This window comes from Sceloporus undulatus, chromosome 5 (assembly GCF_019175285.1).
Source record: "Sceloporus undulatus isolate JIND9_A2432 ecotype Alabama chromosome 5, SceUnd_v1.1, whole genome shotgun sequence".
Classification (NCBI taxonomy): Eukaryota; Metazoa; Chordata; class Lepidosauria; order Squamata; family Phrynosomatidae; genus Sceloporus; species Sceloporus undulatus.
In genome coordinates this window covers 98,581,580-98,607,233 of record NC_056526.1, presented here as the reverse complement: position 1 = coordinate 98,607,233, position 25,654 = coordinate 98,581,580, and the positions used below count along the sequence as shown (strand labels likewise).

Here is a 25,654-nt window from a genome sequence, read left to right as displayed (position 1 = left end):
CTATAACGTAGCGACTCAGGATGCAGGTTTTATCCTCAGTGGGAATGGGCCCTAAGATTGGATCTACGACATGGAAAATCGTGCCAAAGACCGAGAACTTTAGCCCCGTATAAATGTGTGGAGAGGTGGAGGGGAAGGAGAGGCGACTGGGGTGTCCTTGAAAATTCAGGATGGGAAGTAGTACATTGTGCATAATTCCAAGTGATGAGTGCCCACTGCAAGGCCTTTTCTTTCTGCTACATGGGTGAACACAAGAGGGCCCGGGCAGTGGCATCACTAGGGCTGGGGACATCACCTGCATGAAGTAAGCACTGCAGTTCACATCCACATTTTTTTCGCTCCTTACTCTTCCTCCCTCCGATCACCATGTTATAACACGCTAATACAAACATTTAGGAAGATACAAGTGGCCCCGATCTGGCTCTAAAATGGGCAGTAGTCTGTACAGCCCCTTAATCTGTTTAAAACCTTGCTTGCGTTGTTACCAGAGTATTTCCACCCTTAGCTAGTGTTGATAGACAGTCTCCGCAGGTTGGGGAGCACATGCAGCTCAGATCTATCTTCAAGTGAGGAATCAGGGCTGGCCTATGCTGCGAAGGCACCCTCAGAGAGCAGAAAGGAAACAGACTACACAGACTTCTTAAGAGGATCCAGATTGGGTCTGGCTTGTGCCTTGGGAGAGTGATGGGATCTCAGTGTCTGAGATGGACTACAAGGTGGCAGCAACAATGTGGCAGGCACAGAGTTGGCTGCATAGGTGAGTGGGGTGAACACCCCAGTTTTTCTTCTCTCTTTGATTATTGATGGAAAGGGCTCCAGTTGTGTGATTGGATTTCACTGATAGCCAGAAAGGCTGTGGCTTTGGAGGGGCTCATGGAGAGGAAGAAATGGTGGAAAGTTCACTTTCTCACCAAACAGCTGGATGCTTTGTGAGCCAAGAGAAAAGGCATGAAAAGGCCTTTAAAATAGGCACTTGCCCTCTAGTGGCCACAAGGTGGAAAAGTACCTTGGAAAGCATAATGCATCATACATTTTGTTCTCTCAGGAGAGGATCTGGAAGGTCAGAGGGGAGTGCTTTTGAGGGTTGCTCCTCCTTGTAAAGTTAGACGAAACTCCAAGCATGTGTCAGCCTATACATCTGTAGAGGATGCAAAGTCTTCTGGTTCTCTGGAGTCATCTGACAGGAATGAGGGAGAATTATCTGTGGTGCAAGCATGTATCACTTTGATTGTTTGACTCTGGCCAACTTCTTGTTTTGCTGTGTAAGGGAGAAATTTCTGGGGTTGAGTTCCAGCAGCCAGGTTCCTGGAAATGACCAGGAGGGGGTTTAGAAATCAGAACTAAGGCTAAGCATGAAAATTCAGTTGTTTCCTTCCTTGAGGTGTTTGCAGAAGTTATGGAAGGGGGATGAGATCATCCTGAGGTAGCATGACTGCTCCTAGCTATGGGGAAACTGCTTACTAAGTGATAGAATGCCTACCAAGGTGATGGACAAATTGAGTCCCCCTCATTGATACACCTGTGGTAAGACTGCTTACAGGCTTGCTATTCCCTAGGGATGGAGATGACACATTTAGGAACCCACATGCCTGAGTACAAGAGGGTGGACATTGTTTTGCATAGGGTGCATGAAGCTTTGGCACTTGCCATTAGAGCTGCCTCAGTGACTTCCTGTTTGCCAGTGTGGCTATTCGTTGCTCTACAGACCTAATTTCTCTGGGTCCCAAAGAGGACGTTAAGCTTCATCAAAGGCTCAGTAAGTTATGTAAGATGGTGATGTTTATGGCAGATGCTAGTCTTGATTTGCTTCATGAACTGTGGTGGCTGAAGTTATTGCCAGGTGCCAGCTCTGGTTAAAAAAATGGCATGCAGAAATTTGTCCAAAACAAATTTGACTGGCTGTACTTTTAAAGGATCCAAGTAACTTGAGGACACCTTGGAGCTCAGGTCCGCTGAAGGCAAGCCCACGTAAGGGACGGGGCAACTGTATAATGTATTCCCTGAGCTTTCCTTTAGCATTTCTGGTTTGGGTTTGCATTTTGCTTTGATTTCTTAAATTTGTGGAAGAGGTCTCTTGTTCTATATTTTGTTGTCGCCTTCTGTATCTCTATCTTTTCTTTTCTTTTTTGCACAGACTATTATACTAGTTCTCTTTGGGTCAAAACAAACGGCCCTTTAAAGCCACCGTCTGAGTGGCTTAGCAGTGCATCGTTTATACGCAGCACAGCTGAAGCTGCCCTGAAGCCTTCCAGAAATCAGGCAATCGGCCAGACGTGGGCAGGTTTAAGACGCTCTGGTGGCACGGCGTTTATATGCTGTATGCCTCCAGAGTGTCTTGAAGCTGGCTTTGGCTGCAGCAGAGCCACAAAAGCTGGCTTTTTTCTGGTCCAAAAAGGAGTGGATCTTTGCTGCTCCTTTTTGGGCTGGCTTTAAGGTGGATTGGAGCCATGGTATGTATGTGGCCATGGTATGTGGTTGCTGTGGCCCAATCTAGGCCTTCCTACTCGTATGTTTTGCCCCATAGTACCCCCCCCCAGCATCTCCATTAAAATACTCCTCTGTCACATGTTAAGAGCCGGGGGCCTGCCTATATAAAAAGATCTTTGCCTGCCTACAAAAACAGCATAGAGAGAGGGTCAACTGAGCCTTCTGTGGGTTTGAAGTCATATACACACACAGCCAAATCATATTATGCTTTAATACCCAGAGTCTCAATGCTGTTTAGCTTCCCCAAGTGATCAGTTGATACTGAGTGTCAGTAACTGTTGTGTTGTGTAAAGTGTAGCTGATTTTGATAGTGACCAAAATGTAACTCATGCCTAGCTGGAACTCTTTAGAGTTCAAACAACATGTGGCTGACAATATTTTCAAAATGGCTTAAACATCTTTTTAAAAAAAGATAATGCTTTAAAGTTTATAGCCCAAGCCAAACATCACGCTGAACAAAGAAAAAATTATTTTAACCTTAAGAAATTTTGTTTTCTTCTTATGTGTTACAATTCTTGCAATTTTCAAAATATTTTTCTCTTAATTTTTAAAGTCATTGTATGTTAATTGATATGAACATTTGTTAGGTTTTGTTATAAAATCTATGTTTGCAAAATATGATTATTTCACAGGGCTTTTTTGTTTTATTTTGATTTTTTTGCAAAATACTTAATTCAGTTTCTTGTCACTTCATCTCCCCACCTCTCCATTTACCCCAATAGTTCACAGGTTTCACGTTGTGGTTGCACCAGGAACTAAACTGGAAAGTGGTCCAGCAACTCTCCACTTCTGCAATGATATTTTGGTACTAGTAAAAGACAACCCACCTACTATCATGGGGCAGTGGAAACTCTCAGATCTTCGACGCTATGGAGCTGTTCCTAATGGATTTGTCTTTGAAGGTGGAACTCGATGTGGCTTCTGTGAGTCTTCTGCACTTAATATTTGCTTCACTGTTTGATTATAGGAAAGATCCAAACTATGCGAAGCTGTAAATGGCTTTCTAAACTGCTTATACCTTTGGAGGTTGATATGTTGTGAAATTCCCAGTTGTTGTACTGAAGCTCCTCACATGGTCTAACATGGTCTAGGAAAATCTTACCATTTTCATTAGTTATTTTTGGGCAGGGAAACAGGTTAAAAGGTAATGTGAAATGTTTGGCCTCTGAACTGAAACAGTCAAAAACAAATGTCACTCTTCCTATTCTGGTAAGGTTTATTCAGAGGTGAAACAGACCACCCCAAACGGATGGCTTCAACCGCCCCCGAGAAAGCCAGATTGGGGCCATGGCAACCACATGCCATGGCCCCAATCTGGCTTTTTGCCTGCCAAAAAAGAAGCGGCAAATAGCTGCTCCTTTTTGTACCAGCAAAAAAACAGCTTTTCAGCCCTGTCATGGGTGGAACTTGGCTTTATGGCACTCTGGCAGCATGCAACATGTAAACACTGCACTGCTGGAGCGCCCAGAAGCCAGTCCATGCTTCAGAAGCTAGCTTCAGAGCATGCAGCATCAATACACCGTGCTCTGAAGCCTCCTGGACACCAATGCAAAGGGATATATCCCTCTTATTTATTAAAATATTTGCATCCCACCCTTTATTGTGAGATCTTATATTAAAACAATATAAACAGTTTAATACATTTTTAAAAACCCAGAAGAATTTAAATAGGATAAAGGCATTTTAAATAAATTACCAGATTAAAACAGCAGAAAGTTTAATATAATTAAAACCATATATGTGTCCATTTTAAGAAGTAATAAAAACAGGCCCAAAAGGCTTTAAGGAAAGAAACAGGACTACCTATCCAAGGAGAAGGCATTTCATAAACAGCGTTCCACAACAGAAAAGATTTGCTCTGTGTTGTGGCATGATATATTTTCCCCACTAGTAGGAGACAGAGCAAGGATCCACCAGTAGATTTCAGTTCTTGGGCAGAAATATATAGGGAGACATGTACTCTTTCAAGTTTTGAGTTCTCAAGTCATTTGGGACTTAAAATATATTCATTTAAAATTCAGTCCAGAAGCAAATTAGCAGCCAGTGCAGCATCTGGTATTATGTCTTGTCTATGTGATATCCTGATCAACAATCCTATTTTGCACTTGCTGTAGCTTCCAAATATTTTCAAGGGTAGACCCACATATAGTGCATTATGGTAACTAATTGGGAAGTCACCAGTGCATGTACTTCTATGGCTAAAGAGGCCTGGTGACGCAATGGTTAAATGCCTGTACTGCAACCACTCACTCAAAACCATAAGTGAAAGGGCTCAAGCTTGACTCAGGCTTGCATCCTTCTGAGGTCGCTAAATTGAGTACCCAGATTGTTGGAGGCAATTAGTTTCCAGTTGTAAACCGCTTAGACACTGTTAGTTCAATATGAAGCAGTATATAAATGAAGCTATTTGTTTTATTTAAGTGACAGATGGGTTTAGAAGTACTCCTAAGCTATGCACCGGCTCTTTTGGGGAAAAGGCAACCCTATTCAGAACAAGTTGCTTACCCGATTCCCAAACCTTAGAACCACCAGTCCATAGAGGCTCCAACATATCAAGATTCAACTTCAGTTTATCTGCCCTCATGAATCCAATTACAGCACTAAGTACTGCTGCAATAGAGGTGTGTACCATCAGTGTACAGATGAAATTAGCTCAATTTACTTCAGGCATATCTCCTACATGTGGTCTGTGTTGCACATAAGGGGAGGATCTGCTGTACTCCATATTCAAGATGTGCATTATGATTTCATAAGACTCATATTTCCTAGTGAGAAAAATGATTAATTAAAATCAGTGTTAAATATACAACCAATTAGTATAGAATTAGTTGCTTTTGATGTCTGTAAAATTAACTGCATATGACAGATTATGCATTCAAATACATGCCACTTCTAAACTTGTATAAGCCATTTCTGTGGCAAAGGCAGTTCAAAATGGAGTAACAGAGACTGGAGGCCTTCAACTTGTTGCCAGTCATTTCCTGTGTCTCCCTCATCTGTTTTCTCTCCAGTGGTGGGCCCGAACAAACAAGTGAAATAAGCCTACTTCTGGGCATCATCAACACACATTGTTTAGACACCACATGTAGTGATGATGCCAGGAAGCTGCCAGCTGCCCAGAAATGGGTGGCTTCATGATGCTCCAGCGGCACATCATTTACATGCCGCACACCGCTGAATTGTCATGAAGCCGCCATGGGGCCTCAGCGGGGCCAGCAAAGCCAGCTTTTTCCTGGCTGAAAAAGGAGCAGATCTTATCTGCTCCTTTTTTGGCCATGTTGAAGGCAGATTGGGGCTGCAACATATGTTTGCCCCAGCCCAAATCTGTCTTTGGAAGAATGCTGCCCCTTCTTGCCAGTCTGTTTCCCTTTGGTATCTCAAAACTAAAAGTAACTCCCAGTTTTGGTGGGGAAGTACAGAAAGGAGATATATTTAGAACCTCCTCGCATAGCCCTTTTCTGTAGTTTTAACCATTCCCCACATATTTATTCAAAACCATCTACATTTCAACACACAGACTGTGTCACTCTTATATGTAGTTAGTTATGCATTATATTGGATGTTCACCTTCTCATTCTTGCCCCTCTCAGCTTCATCCCTGTTTCAGTTAGCATTATCTATGTTCTAACAGAAGAGTGTGGTCATTGTTTAGACGTGTTTCCAGTGTTGAACTTTCTAAAGGGAAATGACCTTAGTTGTTGTTGCAAAGAGTAACGTCACTGGGTGTGTGTGTGTGGGTTGCGACGGGTGACACCCCAGAAGGGGGGTGACACCCCATTGGTCCCCTGCCCCCTGCAGATTTTTCCTGGGGCCTCGGGCCTGCTTTTATGGCTGCCACGGGGCTTTCTGGACCACCAGGGGTGTGCAGGGCCAGCTCTCCCAGCCACTGCAGGGCATTCTGGGCAGCCGGGGATGTGTGGGACATGCTCTTCTGACTGCTGTGGGGCTTTCTGGGAAGCTGGGGAGTATGAGGCCTACTCTCCTGGCCATAGCAGGGCTTTCTGAGCTAGTGCAGGGCTGTGTGTGTGTTTTTCCGGTGTGTGCACTTGTATGTGCACTCCCATGCGGCATGCAAATCCTGCCCCCAGAAGCCCTCCCCCCAACTGAGCAACATGTTCCCTATGAATCTCTTGCTCTCTAAAGCTGTGTTTACCATGTGTTTTGATTTGTTTTGAAGATACAGGAATTATTTGGGCACGCTATTACTCATTTGCTGCTGAATTATGTACATAGACTGGAGTATAAAACAAACAAATGTCAAATACACTCTGAAGAACTCTCACACAATAACAATGGCTGCTTGGAAGGAACAGAGCAGGGTGGATTGACTGAAACGTACACAATTTAAATCACTGACTGTAATCATGATTTAAATTAAAGAAAGAGATTCTCCGTTTAAATCACAGACCTAAATATGGTTTCCTTGACATTTCTTCATATATTTTTTTGAACAGTGGTGCAAGTCGAATCACTAAAATATGTTATGATTCAATAGAACAGTTAATATCTAAGATGGTACACCACTGATTACAAATACAAGAAATGTCTAGTTTCTACATTATCAGGTTGAAGGTAAGGCCTTGTTCAGGCATTACTTACAGTTGGTTTCAATACAGTATATGAAGGGGGAGTGTCTACTTTATGTTGTGATTTTTCTCATGTGGAAAGTGATGAGTCTGAAGAGGAGAGTTTTGTGTTTGTGCAAAGGATCTTCCTGTGAGAAAGAACCCAGTTTTCTTGCTCAGGTGGCAAATCTCCATGCAAAGTTTGTACATGAGCAGGTTAAGGCAAGACTGTAGCCCTGTTCAGCAGCTGCTTATTAAGTTTGATTCAGCACATGAAAAGGGATGTGCCTGGTAATTCCTGATCTAGTGACAAGGCATTCCTAAAGAAAGCAGAGAACAAGGGAGTTGTGTAGCCCCACAATTTATCAGATTACAATGTTCCTATACATATTTTCTGAAAGCTCACCTTTAGGACCTATTACTGGTAACACTACTGCCCTAGTAGTCTGGGTAGACTTCTGTCTTAGAAGGCAGAAAAGAGCTGACCTACCTGTGTCCTGTGAGTGATCTCAGTAATGTCATGGTTCTTGGAACCCTAAAAGCCAGCATTTGCCAGATTTTTGCCTGTTACAGTGTATGAAACATGGACAGGAAAAAAAATCAGTATAATATCTGAAAGATATTTTAGAATTTTAGAATGAGTTTCCCCCCTTAAAAACAGACTTTGGGACTGATTTTTATAACAAACATTTAAAGGAAATAAATATGGGAGTGTATGCATTAAGGGAATCTTGGCAATATTTGTACAAAGCTATTCATGCATAGATGTTTCATGGAAATTCAGGCTTTTCTGTTCTGCCTTCCAGGCCTCGGTTAAATGTCTGAAACTTTACTTTAAAATGTTTGATTTTTCAATATGCTTAGCTATTAACCAGTACAGCTATTCACCTATTATCTATTATGCTTCACAGAGGAGCAGTCCATAAACATACATAACACTCCGCAACACACACCAATCCAAAGATTTAGCCCTCTTTATCAAAGCAGTAGCCTTAAATGTCAATACTGTTACAGTACACCGTGGTATGGGATCACAGAGCAATACATAACCTAAGAACTTACAAAAGGTGACACCAGTTAGATGTAGCTCCTGTACCATTAAAATCTTTTGTGAAGCAATATTCAGGCCAGTATAGCATATAAAGTTCTCTACACATATTGCACAATGGTATATTATGATTTTTCAGGAACTGGCATCTTTGCTGTTGCACATACTTAGATTTCCTTGTATACATTTTTAGCCTGCTTTTGACTTTGCATAAATATATCATCTAAATATGTTTTCCTATTTCCTATTTTAAAAACCCATCACAAATGTTTTGCTTTCTTGCAGGGGCTGGTGTCTTTTTCCTCTCTTGCATGGAAGGAGAGAAGATCAGCTTTCTCTTTGACTGCATTGTTCATGGCATTTCTCCAATGAAAGGCTCTTTTGGCTTACGTCCTGTTCTACCAGGTTAATACAGGAAATATAGCATAACTACTTAAATAGTACTTTCATTACTTTACTGTGTTTAGAATGATAGGTTCCAGGTACCAAGACTGGAAAGCACAAAATGGTTGTTCTCACTAAATATCAGGATGGGTTGTACACCTTGATATGCCCATTTTCTTTTGATCAAATTTTTCTACTTGCTTTTGCCTTGGATTATCTAGCTGTATAGAAATGTAAAATGCTAAATAGAAAGGGATTATTTTGGAGTATGTATCTTACCTTTTTTTAAAGCTGCGCCAGACTAGTCTGAAAATTGGTGTCTGCACTGTTAATCCCTCTCCTGGATATACATCTTCACATGATGAGGGAGTTTGAGTGTTTCAAAGAGGCTGAGAGCAATTGTATCAGAATTCTAGACTCTTTCAAGAGTCTGGACTCCCAGCAGGGTCACCCAGAACAAAATGTTCAAACTGGAGACACAAGACTAAGAAGTGTTTGTAATCTTCGGGAACTCACAACAGCATCGGGGACGGAGAGGAGATTGTGTTTTCTCACCAGTTTCCCTATTCTGTCTGTGACTCCTTTGATGTATGGTAAAAATACCTTCCCTTTGCGTGGTTGTTTGTCTTTCCTCCTCTGGGTTTTTCTGGGCCTGGAAACCCTTCTGATGTCGGAGCTGGAGTAACCATTAGCCTGTAGAGCTCGGTCTAGGTGTTTCAATTCATCTTCCAAGAAATGGGGTTCGCAGATGCGTTTTGCCCGGTCTATCAGTGTTTTGATTGTGCTTCTTTTTTGTTGGAGTTCTTGTGCAGGTATCTGCCTGTATGTGTAGGTTTTCTGTACTGTGTGACCCAAATGTTGGTTCAGTTCGTGGATGACTAGGACATCCAAGAATGGCAGTGTTCCTTCCTTTTATTTTTCCATAGTGAATTGGATGTTGGGGTGGATGTTATTCAGATGGTTCAGGAACACAGCCAGATCTTCTTCTCCATGGCTCCAAATGGTGAAAGTGTCATCCATGTATCGGAACCAAGTTGTGGGCTTTTTCGGTGCTGTTTCCAGGGCTTGCTTTTCAAAGTGTTCCATGTAAACGTTTGCTATCACAGGGCTTAGAGGGCTTCCCATTGCTACCCCATCTCTCTGTTCGTAGAATCCATTGTCCCACAGAAAATAGTTTGTGGTGAGGCAATGTTCGAACAGGGCTATGATATCTTCTGGAAAAATCTGTCAAATGAATGTCAAGGTGTCCATTATGGGGACTTTGATGAACAGGGAGACCACATCAAAGCTGATTAATATTTCTCCAGGTTTTAGTTCAAGGTTATTGATTTTCCCTATGAAGTGAGCTGAGTCCTTGGTGTAGTGGGGGGTGGGTCTGTCCTATATGAGTTTGTAATTGTGTGGCCAGAAACTTGGCCAAGTCATATGTGGGGGATCCAATAGCACTCACTATGGGTCGGAGTGGAATGGAATCCTTGTGGATCTTGGGAAGTCCATATAGTCTTGGTGGGGGAGCCTCAGATTTGCACAAACTTTGTCTTGTGTTTGGTTGAATTGAGGAATTTTTGATCAGGGTGTTCGTTTTTCTGATGATTTTGCTGGTTGGGTCTTGTTTCAGTTTTTTGTATATTGTAGGATCCAGGAGTTCCTTGATTTTTTGTTTGTATTGTTCTGTATCCATGATTACTGTGACACTGCACTTGTCTGCTGGGAGAATGATGACTTCTGCATACAGAATGAGGTCCTTGATGGCTTTTCTTTCTTTTTTGGTTATGTTGTTGGGAGGTGGTTTTGCCTTGCACAGAATCCTTGCTGTTTCCCCTCTTATCTCTTCTGCTTCCTTCTTTGGGAGATGGTGGAGGGCAGATTCAACCTGGGCAATGATGTCCTACACAAGGATTTTGGTGGTAGTTACTGTTAAGTTGCCTCCTTTGGCCAGAATAGATGTTTCCTCATTTGAAAGTTGCCACTGTGTGAGATTGATGATAGTCCGTGATGTATCCAGTGCGGGTTTCAGCTGGTTCTTATAGCATTTGTTGAATTTTTGTTTTTGTCTTTTGGTGTGATCTGCCATATCTTTTTCCATTTTCCTGAAGGTGAGGCTGTCAATTTTGTCCCAGTCTTGGGTGTTCATCTTTTGGCTGAGTAGAAGCAGTTCATTGTCTGTGTTGGCCAGTTCTTTGCGGGTGGTGTGTATTCTCTCCAGTAACAGAGCATGTTCCATCCTGTTGTAGATATGGTTGGCCTGTGGTGATTTGAAAGTCTTTTTTGCTGTGAGAATTTGTGGTATGGTATCTGTGTCTCTGCAGCGTAGCATGAAAGTTAGTGAGCAGAGTAGATGTGCTTTCCTGGTCTGGAGTTTTCCTAGTCTCCGGGTGTCTTGGAACAGTTTCTCCCCATAGAGATTTCTAATGTGAAGTCGAAGGCTTTCATGGCTGGCATCCATAGTTTTTTTGTGGGTTTTTCGGGCTATGTGGCAGTGTTCTAGAAGAGTTTATTCCTGATGTTTCGCCAGCATCTCCAACACCAATTATTCTGGAGAAATATGATATACAGCCTAGTTCTCTTAGCCCTGAAAAAAGTCCCATTGTGTTCAGTGGTGCTTAATGCTTAGCGTGCCTATGACTGCAGCCTTATAATACTGGAACACCCACACTTTGAAGTATTTCAAGAAATCACCAGATGTTCTTTTTAAAAACTTGATCAAAATGTACATATCCTACTAGATTAAATAAAGCAAGATTTAAAGGAAGGTAATCTCCATTTCACCTCCCACCTACTGTCAAGTGCTGAAAGCAATACCCATGTTTAGCTGTTCACATACCTTTCAGAAAGTATAATAATAATTGCTATCAGTATTTTTGTGTAACTAAAATTCTGTCTTGAAATGGAAAGAATAGGAGGATTATCTGTCTTCTGAGAAAATTGTTCATCTGTAGGTAAAGTGATTTTTCTGGTAATAGCAGACAGTCCTTCCAATGAGATGTGTTAACTACATGGCTAGTGAAGTGCTGGGAGTTATTATTCTATGTAATGCTGAACATGGATATTACCATTTTTTCGGGGTCAAATTAAGGCATTCTATAACCAAGGACCAATGGGTCCTCACCATAATTCAAACAGATTACAAGACAGAATTCAAGACTCTGCCTACAGGAGGACACCACTGTTTCTCCTGCACTGCTCAAACAGATATAAAAGTTGAATTTTAATGAAGCATTATTTCTCCCCCCATAAGAGAGAAATGTAGTGCTTGTTTTCAAGCATTATGACAGTTAACCTGAGAGGTATGAACACATTTGTTACTCCCAAGTGTTTCAAAATGGTCAAGCTAATGAACATCCTTCTGCTTAGCCAGTGGGAGGAAAGATTGCTTTACTACTGCTTTAAAGACATTTATTTTCGTATTGCCATTCTTCCATTTGTGCTTCAACAGAAGAAGTCTGTTGGAGAGCGTCTGGGCCAGGGATATCTGGTGGACCATCTGTGTCCCACTTTTCCTGTACTCTGACCTGTGGAAATGACATATTTTTAGGGTATCTAGAAATTTTGCCTCTTGATTTGAATTACCAGTAATTGTGAGGAACATTGAAGTCAGCTGTGATTACAGTGCAATCTTATTTGGCTCTCCCTGATCTCATCCTCCACCTCAGAGTCACACTTAAGAGTTCTTGTTGGGAGACCTTATGTTTGACCATCTGTATCTCACTAGAGATTTTTGAAGTCCACCATTTTGATAGGCTGATTTCACAAGCCTGTAAACAACCATATTGTTGATTAAGCTGATTTACCACAACATTCCCCTTATTAATATCTTAAGTTTTCAGGAAAATTATATTACAGAAGAATAAACATGTTGTTATAGTTTTATAATTTATAATGTATTTCTTATATCAACGTTTATGTACTTATGAGGCAAAGTCTTCTTGTAGAGGTACCTCATATATAGACTTTTCTAGTCTAGGTACATTATATTTCATAGACATTACATAGTCTAAATGTATATCTGAGGAATGACTTAGGGAGCTGGGGATGTTTAGCCTGAAGAAGAGAAGGTTAAGAGGTGATATGATAGCCCTGTTTAAATACTTGAAGGGATGTCATATTGCGGAGGGAGCAAGCTTGTTTTCTGCTGCTCTGGAGACTAGGACCCGGAAAAATGGATGCAAGCTCCAGGAAAAGAGATTCCACCTCAACATTAGCAGGAACTTCCTGACAGTAAGGTCTGTTCGACAGTGGAACACACTCCCTCAGAGTGTAGTGGAGTCTCCTTCATTGGAGGTCTTTAAACAGGGGCTGGATGGCCATCTGTAGGGGATGCTTTGATTGAGATTTCCTGCATGGCAGAATGGGGTTGGACTGAATGGCCCTTGTGATCTCTTCCAATTCTATGATTCTATGATCTTCTTCTAAGGAACATTTTCCATACTTATAAAGCACATGATTCTTGTAGTACATTTCTACTTGTAAGGATTTTCCCATTTAACACAATATATTTGTATTAAATTTGTTCTATGGAGCATCATATGTCTCACATATCATCTGATGAGAAATTTAACTTCTCACACTGAGTATTTACATACTTTTCAGAGTATATTATTATTTCAGTGTTTCCAGTACATTGCATTGATTCAGTACAGTTGTAATCATTGCTTCAGAGAGTATCCCTAACTGTCTCTGTGAATTTGCCTGTTAATCAGCATGGTGAATTAAGTAAATACGGTATCATAGGTTGCAACTTGGAACACATTGGCAAGGAGACAAAACTTTGTGTTTGCTCAAGGTTATTGGGTCATCAAAGACAGGCATAGATTGATACCCTCCCTCAACTCAATTGAAGTTTCTGAGTCCATCCATGTTTTTGTTGATTCCTACAGGGGAAAGTAAAACAGCACATTTAGGACAATGGTGTTGGGGTAAAACCTGCCATATGTCCTTGATGTTTGTTGACTTGCTATCCTTTGACAGGACTAATCTTGCTATCATGAAAACAGTTACATGCTTATGGAAGGGAGGCATCATGTTTCTGATATTTCCAATCTAGAAAACACTAGACTCATTGAACATGTGTGTCTGTGGGAGAGGTTGTTGCAGTTTGCTAAGTCACAGGAAGATCATTCAGTTTGCGGCAATGGGGCAGGGCTATGGGAATTGGTGAAGTATATCTCCTGCATCCCATTCTTCTCAGAGGCAATTGCTGCTATAACCAGCAGAGCAAACGGTGGTGTCACTCCTGCTTCTTTGCTTTGAGAAGGCTAAGTGACAGAACATCCTCTCCTGTCCAGGAATAACACTTGATTGGCCTTTTACTATTGTAGGAAATAGATCTCTAATATGACAAATGTGATAAAGCAATGTATAGAGCAAATCAAGCCTGAACTCTCACTAGAGGCAAAGATGATTAAACTAAGACTATCATACTCTGGACATACAATGAAAAAAAATGATTCATTGAAAAAGATTATGTCACTAGGTAAAATGGAAGGCAGAAGGAAAAGAGGGAGACCCACCTTACTGTCAAGGAAGCCATAGGCCTGAACTTGCAAAAACTGGGGATCTCGGAGATCACTCATATATAGGGTCACCATAAGCCAAAATTGACTTGATGGCAAATAACAAAAAAAGGCTGATTTGGCTCAGTTGGTATGAAATAAAATATTATGGTATTTACTTTTGACTGTCATCATCTATTATTTTCCTTTACCAAAACAGAGGCTCCCATTCTATTGTCCTGTAACAGTTTCTTGGAGGGTTTGTCCACTTTTCCTCTCATTCAGAGCTTTGGTCACTTAACAGTACTAAACAAGAGGAGCTCTGTATTACATGGTTGAGATCACAGAATCAAATCATAGATAAAACAAAGTTTGTCCCAAGTTTCCTACTTTCTTTATTAATGGGAAAAGTGACTTACAATCAAATCTCATATTTATTTTTTAAGATCCCAGTGCAAATCCTGCATGCATGGAAGAGAGAGTGGCCCATGAAGCTTTGCAGTTAGAAAAGCGCCTCAGCCTTCTATCCCATGAAAGTTACCATGGCAGTGGAGGTAAGAATACATACAATTTAAGGACATTCATTGTTGTTGTTTCTTGTAGTTTCTGTCATAATCTATAGTATTTCAATTAAATTATGCTTCTGAATGATAACTATAACACAAGACAGAGGTGTTCCTGGTTGGTAGGAAGGCAGATCAGGGGATAGGGATCCAGCCGGTGTTAGATGGGGTCACAATCCCCCTGAAGACACAGGTTTGCAGTTTGGGGGTACTCTTGGACTCAGCTTTGAACCTGGAGGCCCTGGTCTCTGCTGTGACCAGAGTGCTTTAACACATTTAAAACTAATAATAATAATAATAATAATAATAATAATATGTTTTATTTATATACCGCTATTCCAAAGATCATAGTGGTGAACAGCAAGTAAGCTAATTAGCAAGTAAGCTAATTTGCCCCCAACAGTCTGGGTACTCATTTTAGCGACCTCGGAAGGATGCAAGCCTGAGTTGAGCTTTATATGCCAGTTGCGCCCGTTGCTTGAGAAGCCAGATCTGGCCACGGTAGTACATGCCTTGGTTACATTACGTTTGGACTACTGTAATGGGCTCTACATGGGGCTGCCTTGAAAAGTGTTCAGAAAATTCAACTGGTTCAAAGACCTGCTGCCAGGCTGTTAACATGGGCAGATTACAAAGACCACACAATGCCCCTGTTGAAACAGTTTCATTGGCTGCCAGTTTGTTTCCAGGCAAAATTCAAGGTGCTGGTTATTACCTACAAAGCCCTACATGGCTCAGTTCCACACTATTTGGCAGACCGTTTCTCCTGGTATGAACCAGCCCGGACTCTGAGATCCTCTGGCGAAGCCCTTCTCTCCATCCCAACACCATCAGAAACACGGTTGGTGGGGACGCATGAGAGGGCCTTCTTGGTGGCTGCCCCTAGACTCTGGAACTCCCTGCCCAGGGAGGACAAGCTGGGATATTAGACCATTTTTTTTAATTTGCTACAATTTTTTTCTCTACTGTCAGCCCTTCTTATACTCGGATTTCGTATACATGGATTCAAGCATCCACGGATTGAAAATGTTCAAAAAAGTATAAATTTCAAATATCAAATCTTGATTTTCCATTTTTTATAAGGGACACCATTTTGCTATGTCATTATATTTAATTGGACTTGATTATCCACAGATTTTGTCGTCCATGGGGGATCTTGGAACCAAACCCCAGCGTATAACAAGGGTCCACTGTATATAGTTTTATCTTTTTAAAATATGTTTTATTCTTTTAATGACTATCTGTTTTAATACTGTAATAATTTAATTTCTTTTTAATGTACTTTTGTAAAAAAATGTTTTTAATTGTACTGTTTTTAATGCTGTGAAGCCGCTCTGAGTCCCAGTCCTGGGAAAAGAGCGGGACATAAGTAAATATAATAAATAAATAACTATACGCTATCTTTTGTGAGCTGACTGAATAAAATTTGTAATTTTTATAATTCAGCATTTTATAAATCTGATCTGTTGTTGCCTGTTGATGTCTGTTGGGGATCAATGGTAACACTGTGAGATTCAAATTAGGGCTGTTCATTACAAGATGCCATCTGCAGTTGCCATCTGTGAAGAGTAGTCCTAGTCTAAATTTGACAAGTGAAAGGCTCACTTTGGCAGACAGTTGACAAGCAAAGCTCTTTGAATAACTGCTGCTGAGAAACAACAAATGTTGCTGTTTTGAGCCAGAAGGAGAGGTAGAGCCAGCTGCAGAAGATGGAGTAATTGCTCTGGAATGAGATAGGTTAGGTGGCAGAGGATTTGCCAACAATGTTGAGGTTGAGGAGGAAACAATTATCCAAACCATGGATACCCATGAACCACTAACATTTCTCCCTATTCCATTTAACTTTCAAAGATCGATTAATCAGTTGCACCAGTTTTACTATAGCTCTCTGATCAATAACTGTGCAGCATGATTCTTTGTATTTCAATAATGCATCTACCTTCTTTCATCCTAGGTGAAGACAGAAGTTTATCAAGTTCATCTTCAGACACAAGTCGTTCTGATGCTAGCATTGGGAGCAGATTGACTATTTGGCCTGATCAGGCTTCAACTAGTACTTCTCAAGAGAGTCATGGACTGCCTGCAGTAAAATGCAGTCACCTTGGGGAAGAAAAAGTCCATTCAGAAGTTGTCCGCAGTGTCACCAAGCCACCTTCTAAACTGCTTCGCTCTAGACAGCTACAAGAAATAGGTCGCCAAAGTTCTTCTGATAGTGGGATAGCTACTGGGAGTCACTCGTCTTACTCTGGAAGTTTCTCCTCCTATGCTGGGAGCCTGGACATTTGCCATGGTGATGAATTTGGGTCACTATTGAGCCTGCCACTGAATCTTTCCTCAGACCAGAATGTGTGCACTTGCCCACCTAGTGAGCATCAGAGGAACCCTGGCTTGGAGTACCAGGTTCCCAGCTCCCTTAGGCATGCTTATGACACACCCAGGAGTTTGTTACAGATATCTGCTAAAGATGCACAATGTCCCAACTCCTCCCAATCAAAGGACCAGATACAACAAGGAATTGGCGACCTGAATCTTCTGGTACCCCATCTGGAAGCACAAGCTACTCCTGAATACAGTGGAGAAAAGGGCACTCAGGAACCCTTTCTCATAGAAAATACAAAAGACTCATTCCCTGAAGAAAGCATGGATTTCATTTCAAAGTGGCCACATCTAACACAGCAAGGACAGGTGTTAGACTCTAGAAGTACTGAGGTGACCCCAGTTGCTGGGGTCTCTAGCAGCACTTGTGAAATATGCTGCTCCCCACCGGGGACAACACGAGCTGTCTTTTCATCTTGCCCAGTTTGTGGTGGGCTAAAGGTAAATAATTGCACTGAGCATGTGTTAACCTTGCTTTTAGCATTTTGTGTATTTTGAGTTATTCTCAGGACACATGTACATAACAGTTCATTTATTTATTGCATTGATATCAAAGGTGATATCGAAGGTGATCTAATGATGTGGTTGGAATCCATAAAATTTTATCCTAAATAAAACCTGTTAATATTTAAGATACCACAAGACTCTTTGTTGTCTTTGAAGGCAGTATAATTTGGGTTCCTACCACTGATTAAACCCAGACTTCTTTTGCCTTAGCAAGCTTATACCATCAAACATGCCCTAGGACTGTGCATTGCCATTTTAGGGGGCCAAAATATTATTGAAGACAAAGGCTGTAAAGTTCTGGAGGTGCAAACAGTTGTCTCATTCCAAATAAATGAAACCTTGATTCATGCTTTATTGCAAAAAATAAATAAAGCATAGTTCATCATTTGAAGAAGCCTAGTCTAAAGAGGAAGTTCCTCCAAGTGGTTTGGATCCAATTCCCATCATGGCCATGCTTGTGAGGATAATAGAAGTTGTAGTCTAACATATCTGGAAGTGCCATGCTTGAGAAAAGCATTATCGTTATTTTCCCACTTTAGACGTTTAGATGTACATGTGAAAAGTTTTATCTTTTTAGACATGTTATTCTTTGCATGGTTTTTCAGACTAATACACATATTGTATAAGTACTTAAGTTTGTTGAGAAAAACTAGCTAAATGTGGCTGTGAGAATAGGACAAAACATCTCATTTATCCTAGTAAAATGTTTATTGAGAGTGGTGGGAAACAAGGAACATGAAAAGGTTGGATGAGGTAGACCAGTGTTTTACACAAAATTCCTGGAATATGCATGCATCAGCATCTGATGAATGTGATGATTAATAATACCTAAAGTATGGTAGACGAGGATGCTTAAGGTAAATTATCTGACTCAACAATCCAAACGTGACATGCTTATTTCTTCCTGCTTCTTGGCAGCTTGCTGATATTCACTCTGCTTGTTTCTAAAGCCTCCAGACAGACTATTGAAAGGGAAGGAGGGTGTGTTATGTTATTGCTGCTGCTCCTATTCCTCCTATTCCTCCTCCTCCTCCTCCTTGTCTTTTATATCATAACTAAACTTCAGAAAATAAAAATTATTTACGAAAAAAGGGGACAGGAAAGAAGGAGGAACCCTGGGATGCCATAGTAATTTTACATTTTCTTATAACTAGAGAGTGCAGTCAATCCTCTTTCAAAATTAGTGGTGGCCTATGCAAAGCCCTGATATTGTGGGAATCAGCTTATAATTTCTAAAATGTGTGCTGTGCACTGATATAATTGCTCTTTCTTGATGTATTGATTTTGATGTTTCCTTATTTAGTTTGGTAGATAATATTTACATTACAGTTGTTATCCATTACGTAATCTTTATTATTTGTGTGGTACCCAGTTTGTTGGGGGCAATTAGCTTACAGTTGTAAATCGCTTAGACACTGTTAGTTCAGTATGAAGCGGTATATAAATGAAGCTGTTTGGTAAGTAGAAATTCAGCTGGTGAAGCCCAACAGTTAACAGGTGTAATGATGAGAAAAGTTTTACTTGTTGAATTTCTTTTCAAACTCACATGGTGGCCAAAAATGGCCCACTAATCTCCAGTGCATGCCAACCCTAAATCATAACGTCAAACATGTCATGTGATCAAAAAAGTAACTAAAACAGTTGCAGCTACATCATAGGAGGAATTATGTTTCTCATTTCACATTACAATTGTAATGTAATTTCATTGTGCCCTCCCTATTGTTCCAAAGGAATCAGTTGCAATTTATTTGTAGTAAATTATTTCCAAGCTCTTGAAAAAAAAACCTTCTCCCTTAAAACCCTGCGTGGGTTTTCAGTCATCCTGGAATTACAGTAACCTTAAAGAATAATAGTAATAATAATAGTATAATAATAAGTAATAATAAAGTAATAGTGCCACTCTATTCTGCTTTGGTCAGGCCCCACCTGGAATTTTGTGTCCAGTTCTGGGTGCCACAATTCAAAAAGGATGTTGAAAAACTGGAACGTGTCCAAAGGAGGGCAAGTAAAATGATGAAAGGTCTAGAAACCATGCCCTATGAAGAACGACTTAAGAAGCTGGGGATGTTTAGCCTGGAGAAAAGAAGGTTAAGATGTGATATGATAGCCCTGTTTAAATACTTGAAGGGATGCCATACGGAGGAGGGAGCTGACCTGTTTTCACTTGCTCCAGAGACTAGGACCCGGAACAATGGATGCAAGCTACAAGAAAAGAGATTCCACCTCAACATCAGGAAGAACTTCCTGACAGTAAGGGCTGTCTGACAGTGGAACACACTCCCTTGGAGTGTAGTGGAATCTTCTTCCTTGGAGGTCTTTAAACAGAGGCTGGATGGCCATCTGTCGGGGATGCTTTGATTTGGATTTCCTGCATGGCAAGAGGTTGGACTAGATGGCCCTTGCGGTCTCTTCCAATTCTATGATTCTGTGAATAGGGCTTTAAATTCTAAATGTTTAATTTTGATAGCCTATTTCTTGTGTAGCTTAATTAAGCCTTAGAGCACAATCTTGTGTATGTTGAACCAAAATTCAACACAGCCAGGTAGCATTATTTGAGCATTAGACTTTCAGATTAGTTTATAAATTCTACTTATTTTTAAAGCATTTCCAAAATATGAGAACTTGTTACAAAGGTTAGTCTTACCAATGCTCACTTCCCTTTAAATGCAGGACTTGATGCTTCTTCCTCCTGCTGACTTCCATGTCTATCACCACACCCCCATGGTTTCTGCCATCAAATGCATTCATTTTTATTTCCATAAAAAGCTTATCATTGCTAACGTATGTCATTCTCTACAGCCTAAATGAAAGTGAATAAGACACAGCAAGTGAATGTGTTTATTTATGGGTAACGTTCTGATCATAGAATCATAGAGTTGGAAGAGACCACAAGGGCCAGCCAGTCCAACCCCCTACCATGCAGGAAATCTAAATCAAAGCATTCCTGACAGATGACCATCATTATTTAGTTTGAAGACCTCTATGGAAGGAGCCTCTGTTTGAAGACCTCTAAGGAAGGAGACTCCACTACACTGAGGGAGTATGTTCCACTGTCGAACAGCCCTCACTGTCAGGAAGTTCCTCCTAATGGTTTTTTGTGGGTTTTTCAGGCTATGTGGCCATGTTCTAGAAGATTTTCTTCCTGACATTTCGCCAGCATCTGTGCCAGCCACAGATGCTGGCGAAACATGCTGGAAATGCTAGAACATGGCCACATAGCCCAAAAAACCCACAAAAAACCATGGATGCCGGCTATGAAAGCCTTCGAGTTCCTCCTAATGTTGAGGTGGAATTTCTTTTCCTGCAGTTTGCACCCATTGTTCTGCATTCTATTCTCTGGAGCAGCAGAAAACAACCTTGCTCCCTCAATATGACATCCCTTCAAATATGTAAACAGGGCTATCATATCACCTCTTAACCTTCTCTTCTTCAGGCTAAACATACCCAGCTCCCTAAGGCGTTCCTCATAGGGCATGGTTTCCAGGCCCTTCACCATTTTAGTTGCCCTCTTTTGGACACGCTCCAGTTTCTCCACATCCTTTTTGAATTGTGGTGCCCAGAACTGGACACAGTATTCCAGGTGAGGCCTGACCAAAGCAGAATAAGAGTGGCAGTATTATTTCCCTTGATCTAGACAGTATACTTTTATTGATGCAGCCTAAAATCGCATTGGTCTTTTTAGCTGCCGCATCGCACTGTTCACGTTCAACTTGTGGTCTACTTGGATTCCTAGATCCCTTTCACACATAGTTTCATTCAGCCAGTTGTCGCCCATCCTATATCTGTGCATTTCATTTTTCCGTCCTATGTGCAGTACCTTACATTTCTCCATGTTGAATTTCATTTTGTTAGCCTTGGCCTAGCTTTCCAGTCCATTCAGATCACTTTGAATCTTGATCCTGTCCTCTGGGGTATTAGCTACTCCTCCTAATTTGGTGTCATCTGCAAATTTGATAAGTATGCCCCCAATTTTGTCTTCCTTTATTGATCATTATTGTTCCCCCAATTTACAGAGGAACAGAGGATGATAGACAAGTGGAGGATTGTGACTTACTTAGCTGAATTAGGCTGATGCCACACTACAGGATTAATGCAATTTGACACCATTTTCACTGTCATGGCTCCCTCTTGTGGAATCCTGTGCTCTTACAAAGAAGCTAAAAATTTCACAAAACTACAAATTCCAGCATTGATATGTGGCAGTTAAAGTGGTGTCAAACTGCATTAATTGTGTAGTGTAGATGCAGCCAGAGTCAACTTTTATTGGGGCCAGATTAACAACTTGAATCCACCTAGGGTTTGTCACCACACCACTAAAAATAAGACAAAACTATACTTTCTCCTTTAAAAGAAGGTGCACATATGCAGTGATGCAGATGTTTTGATAGGTGCTTTGTTGCATTTGTTTCCACTGCATTTTGACAATACAGCAACAAACCTGATGACAGAGGCAGTAAAGACAGACATATTTATTTTAGCAGGAGATTTTCCAGCAGGGGAGGAAATATATTGTAATGGGTTGCTCCTCCTATTTGCTCTGATAGGCAGGATTAAGTTTGCAGTAGCAGTTAGCAGCCCATGAACTACAGTGAGCCCTTGGTATCTCCAGAGGTTTGGGTCCAGGAGACCCATCCCCATGGATACCAAAATCCATGGATGCTCAACTCCCATGACATATAATGACGTACTAAAATAGTGTCCTTTATTTTAAAAATGGCAAAGCCAAGGTCTGCTTTTTGGATATTTTTTTCTTTGTGAATATTTTCAAAATGTGGTTGGCTGAATCCATGAATGCAGAATCTATGGATTCAGAGGCTGACTGTATTCAGTTGTGCTGAAAACACAGAAAGAATAGCTAGGGAGTAACTAACAATAATAATGAACTATATCACAACAATGTCCCAAAGGAATGAAACCACAACTCTACCATATATACAATGACCATATATTTATATATAGTATAAGTAACCACATTGCAGTAATGCTACAAAATACAGGATACACAATGCAAAATGCTATAGAGAACTATATATCCCAAACTGTGTCCACCGTGCTTCCTCTGGCTTAACAACCTCAGTTCCACAAGCAGTAGATAGCAAAATGTTCCAGCAAAATTATTTCCACAAGTGGTAGGTAGATAGCAAATGATAGTAGAATGCACTTTCTCGGATCTTCACAACCAGTGTTCCAGAAATATAAATTCCAAAAGGACCATTGATGGTTGCTGCAATGCAGCAATACAGGTTGTAGAAACTGTAGGTAGTAAAACAGACAGCAATGGTAGTAGAGAGATGACTACTCCAGAATTTTTTGTTGTTTCGATATTTCTTCATCAATAGTAATAAACTGTACATTCTAGCTAAGTATTGACTCAAAAAATCAATATTGCAGTTTTTCCCAAAATTTTCCATCAAACTCTGAGTATAAAAGTGACATTATGAAAGACCCATTATCCCCAAAATAAATATATTACAGCTACATAATAAATTCTTTCCTCTCTTGGAAATAAGCTATTCCCCCTAGGATATAGTAAGACTTTGTATGTGCTACCTTTTGCAAGCAGCTTTATCCAACCTGTTAGCGGTGGTTTTCAGATGGAATAAAGACGAGTTGGATACCTTCAGGGAACATTACCTTTTTCAAGTTTCAGAAGTTCCTTGTATGAACTAAATCTCCCATGAGCTCAAACCCTAGACATGGCTGAAACCACTTGTAAAAAACATAAAGTTTTAACAACCATATTGATATACAGATTTATAATACTGATATCCATGAAGCAGGTTTGCAGCATTCCTGCAGTATGCGGCATATAAACACCATGCTACCAGAGTGCTGCAGTGCTGCCTGCCATCTGGTTGGGCAGGTGACATGACACCAGTTTGGGGCAGCATCAGGGTATGCATCATCTAAACACCATGGTCCCCCCACACACACACCCCAAGCTGGTGTATAATGCTCATCTGTTTTGCCCCTAAGTCTTTCATAGACTGCAACCCTAAGTATGGATGAACCTACTTGTGAAAAAATTAACACTTGTTGAACTTAATGAAAGAACCCAGCTTGTTACGTTAAGATTCAAAATTTTAAATTCACAATTTAAAAATCATCTGGATTGACCTGCCAAACAAAAATGCTGTTTTAAATTTGTATTCCTGACAAGATGTCACCGGAGGTGTGTTGCCTCCCTGAGGCAAAAATCTATGATGTGACAATGAGGCTGACACGACTTGTTAAGCCTACTGGCCATTACCCCTTCCTTTTGGTCCATGTGGGAACCAATGATACTTCAAGGCACAGCCTTCAGAATATCAGAAGGCATTATGAGGCTCTGGGTAGGAAGCTGAAAGAGATGGATGCACAGGTTGTCATCTCATTTCTTCTCCCTGTTGAAGGGCATGGTCCAGAAAGGGAGTGAAAAATAACAGTTGTAAATAACTGGCTCTGCAGATGGTGCCGCCAAGAACGATTTGGATTCTTGGATCACAGCCTGAGATTTCAGGAAGGGACACTTCTGGCAAAAGATGGGTTGCACCTCACACCAGCTAGCAGAAATGCTTTTGCCAGTAGACTGAGGGCTTTAAACTGAGTTATGTGGGGGAGGGAGACAGTATTTTGGAAGGCAGGAGTTCATAATTATATCATACTCAGAACTCTCCACAAAAGCATTTTACTCTCACATAAAATCATTTAATCCACCCACAATCACTTCCTACACATACAGTTAAAAGGAAGCACAGCGAACACTGTCCTGCTCTTTTCCTATACTATTAACCTAAGCAACTACAAGCTAACTTCTCAGCCTGGTGGTTGGCAATTTAAACAGCATACCTCCAAGGTGATCCGAAGCAGCTTTATTTTGGTCTGTCTGTATGGGGCCTGAGATAGCTGACTTGCACATTAAGATGAGACCTTTTAAATGCTTTATCTTGGCCACAAAATGTTTGACTGGCTTCCAGAATTTGGCACAAAGGTGGTCCTTGTCTGGTTTTAGATAGTTAAAATACATAATTTTGAATATAAACATGAAGAACATTCAAATTTAGCATGGTTAAGTCAAATCAGTTCTTCTGGCTTAACTATCCAAGCACTGCTACCCTTGGAAAAAGCTGCACTTGTTATCATCATACTAGAGGAATCCCACTCAGAAAGGGGATTTAAAGTAGATTTAAAGTAGAAATAACCTGCAAATGCGGGAGGTTTTTCACACGACGTTTCTGCAAACCAGAAATAACATGAAAATAAAGTGAAAGTAAAGGGGACAGAAATGACAACTTTTTACTTTCAGGAAGTTCTGAAAGTAAAAAGGTGTTATTTTTGTCCCCTTTACGTATGCTTTATTTTCACATTATTTCTGGTTTGCGGAAACATTGTGTGAAAAACCTCCCGCAATTGTGGGTTTTTTCCTACTTTAAATCTACTTTGAATCCCATTTCTGAGCTAGTGTGATAAGGTCCTATGTAAGCATCAATGTCCACCATTGGAGGTCATAGACCTGATGCTAGGCTAAATGCCAGATGTTTTGTCCTAAACCAAGTCTTGGAATCATGTATGGTCTCTGGTTATTGTTGGACTGCAATGACCAGCATTTTCTGCCATGGACTATGCAAGTTACAGTGCTGGGACTTACAGTCCAACAACATCTAGAGTGTCACATGATTTCCACTCCTGTACTTAAGTTCTGGAAAGCATAGAGGTGGTGCAGTGGTTAAATGCTGGTAATGCAGCCACAAGGTTGTGGGTTCAATCCCAGGGCTCCAAGGTTGACTTACATCCTTTTGTAGGTCAGTAAAATGTGTACCCAGCTTGTTGGGGACAATTAGCTTACAGATTGTAAACCACTTAGAGAGTGCTGAGTTCACCATTAAGCGGTACAGAAATGTAAATGCTAGAAATGTACATGCTATAGAGCAGCGGTTCCCAACCTGTGGGTCGGGACCCCTTTGGGGGTCGAATGACCCTTTCATGGGGGTTGCCTAAGGCCATTGGAAAACATCTATTTAATTACAGTTATGAAGTAGCAATGAAAATAATTTCATGCGTTTGGGTCACCACAACATGAGGAACTGTATTAAAGGGTCGTGGCATTAGGAAGGTTGGGAATCACTGCTATAGAGGGATATCCATTGTCCTTATATTACTGCACATTACTATTTGCACTGTAGCAATTGGATAGTGCTACAGTGCAAATAGTAATGTGCAGCAAGTGGGTTTTCTCTAGAATCATCCCACTAA

At 40.8% G+C, this 25,654-nt stretch overlaps 1 protein-coding gene across 1 annotated transcript in view; it reads left to right on the top strand.

The window, feature by feature from the left end:
* Positions 1 to 716: 716 nt before the first annotated feature.
* Positions 717 to 25,654, top strand: part of DOK7 (docking protein 7) — a 34,447-nt gene continuing 9,509 nt past the window's right edge. Inside the window, exons 1-5 of the mRNA XM_042470794.1 lie at positions 717 to 757; positions 3,210 to 3,410; positions 8,386 to 8,505; positions 14,423 to 14,530; positions 16,494 to 17,356. Coding sequence (XP_042326728.1) covers positions 3,323 to 3,410; positions 8,386 to 8,505; positions 14,423 to 14,530; positions 16,494 to 17,356 — 1,179 coding nt within the window. The 5' untranslated portion in view covers positions 717 to 757; positions 3,210 to 3,322. The remainder of the gene's footprint in view (positions 758 to 3,209; positions 3,411 to 8,385; positions 8,506 to 14,422; positions 14,531 to 16,493; positions 17,357 to 25,654) is intronic.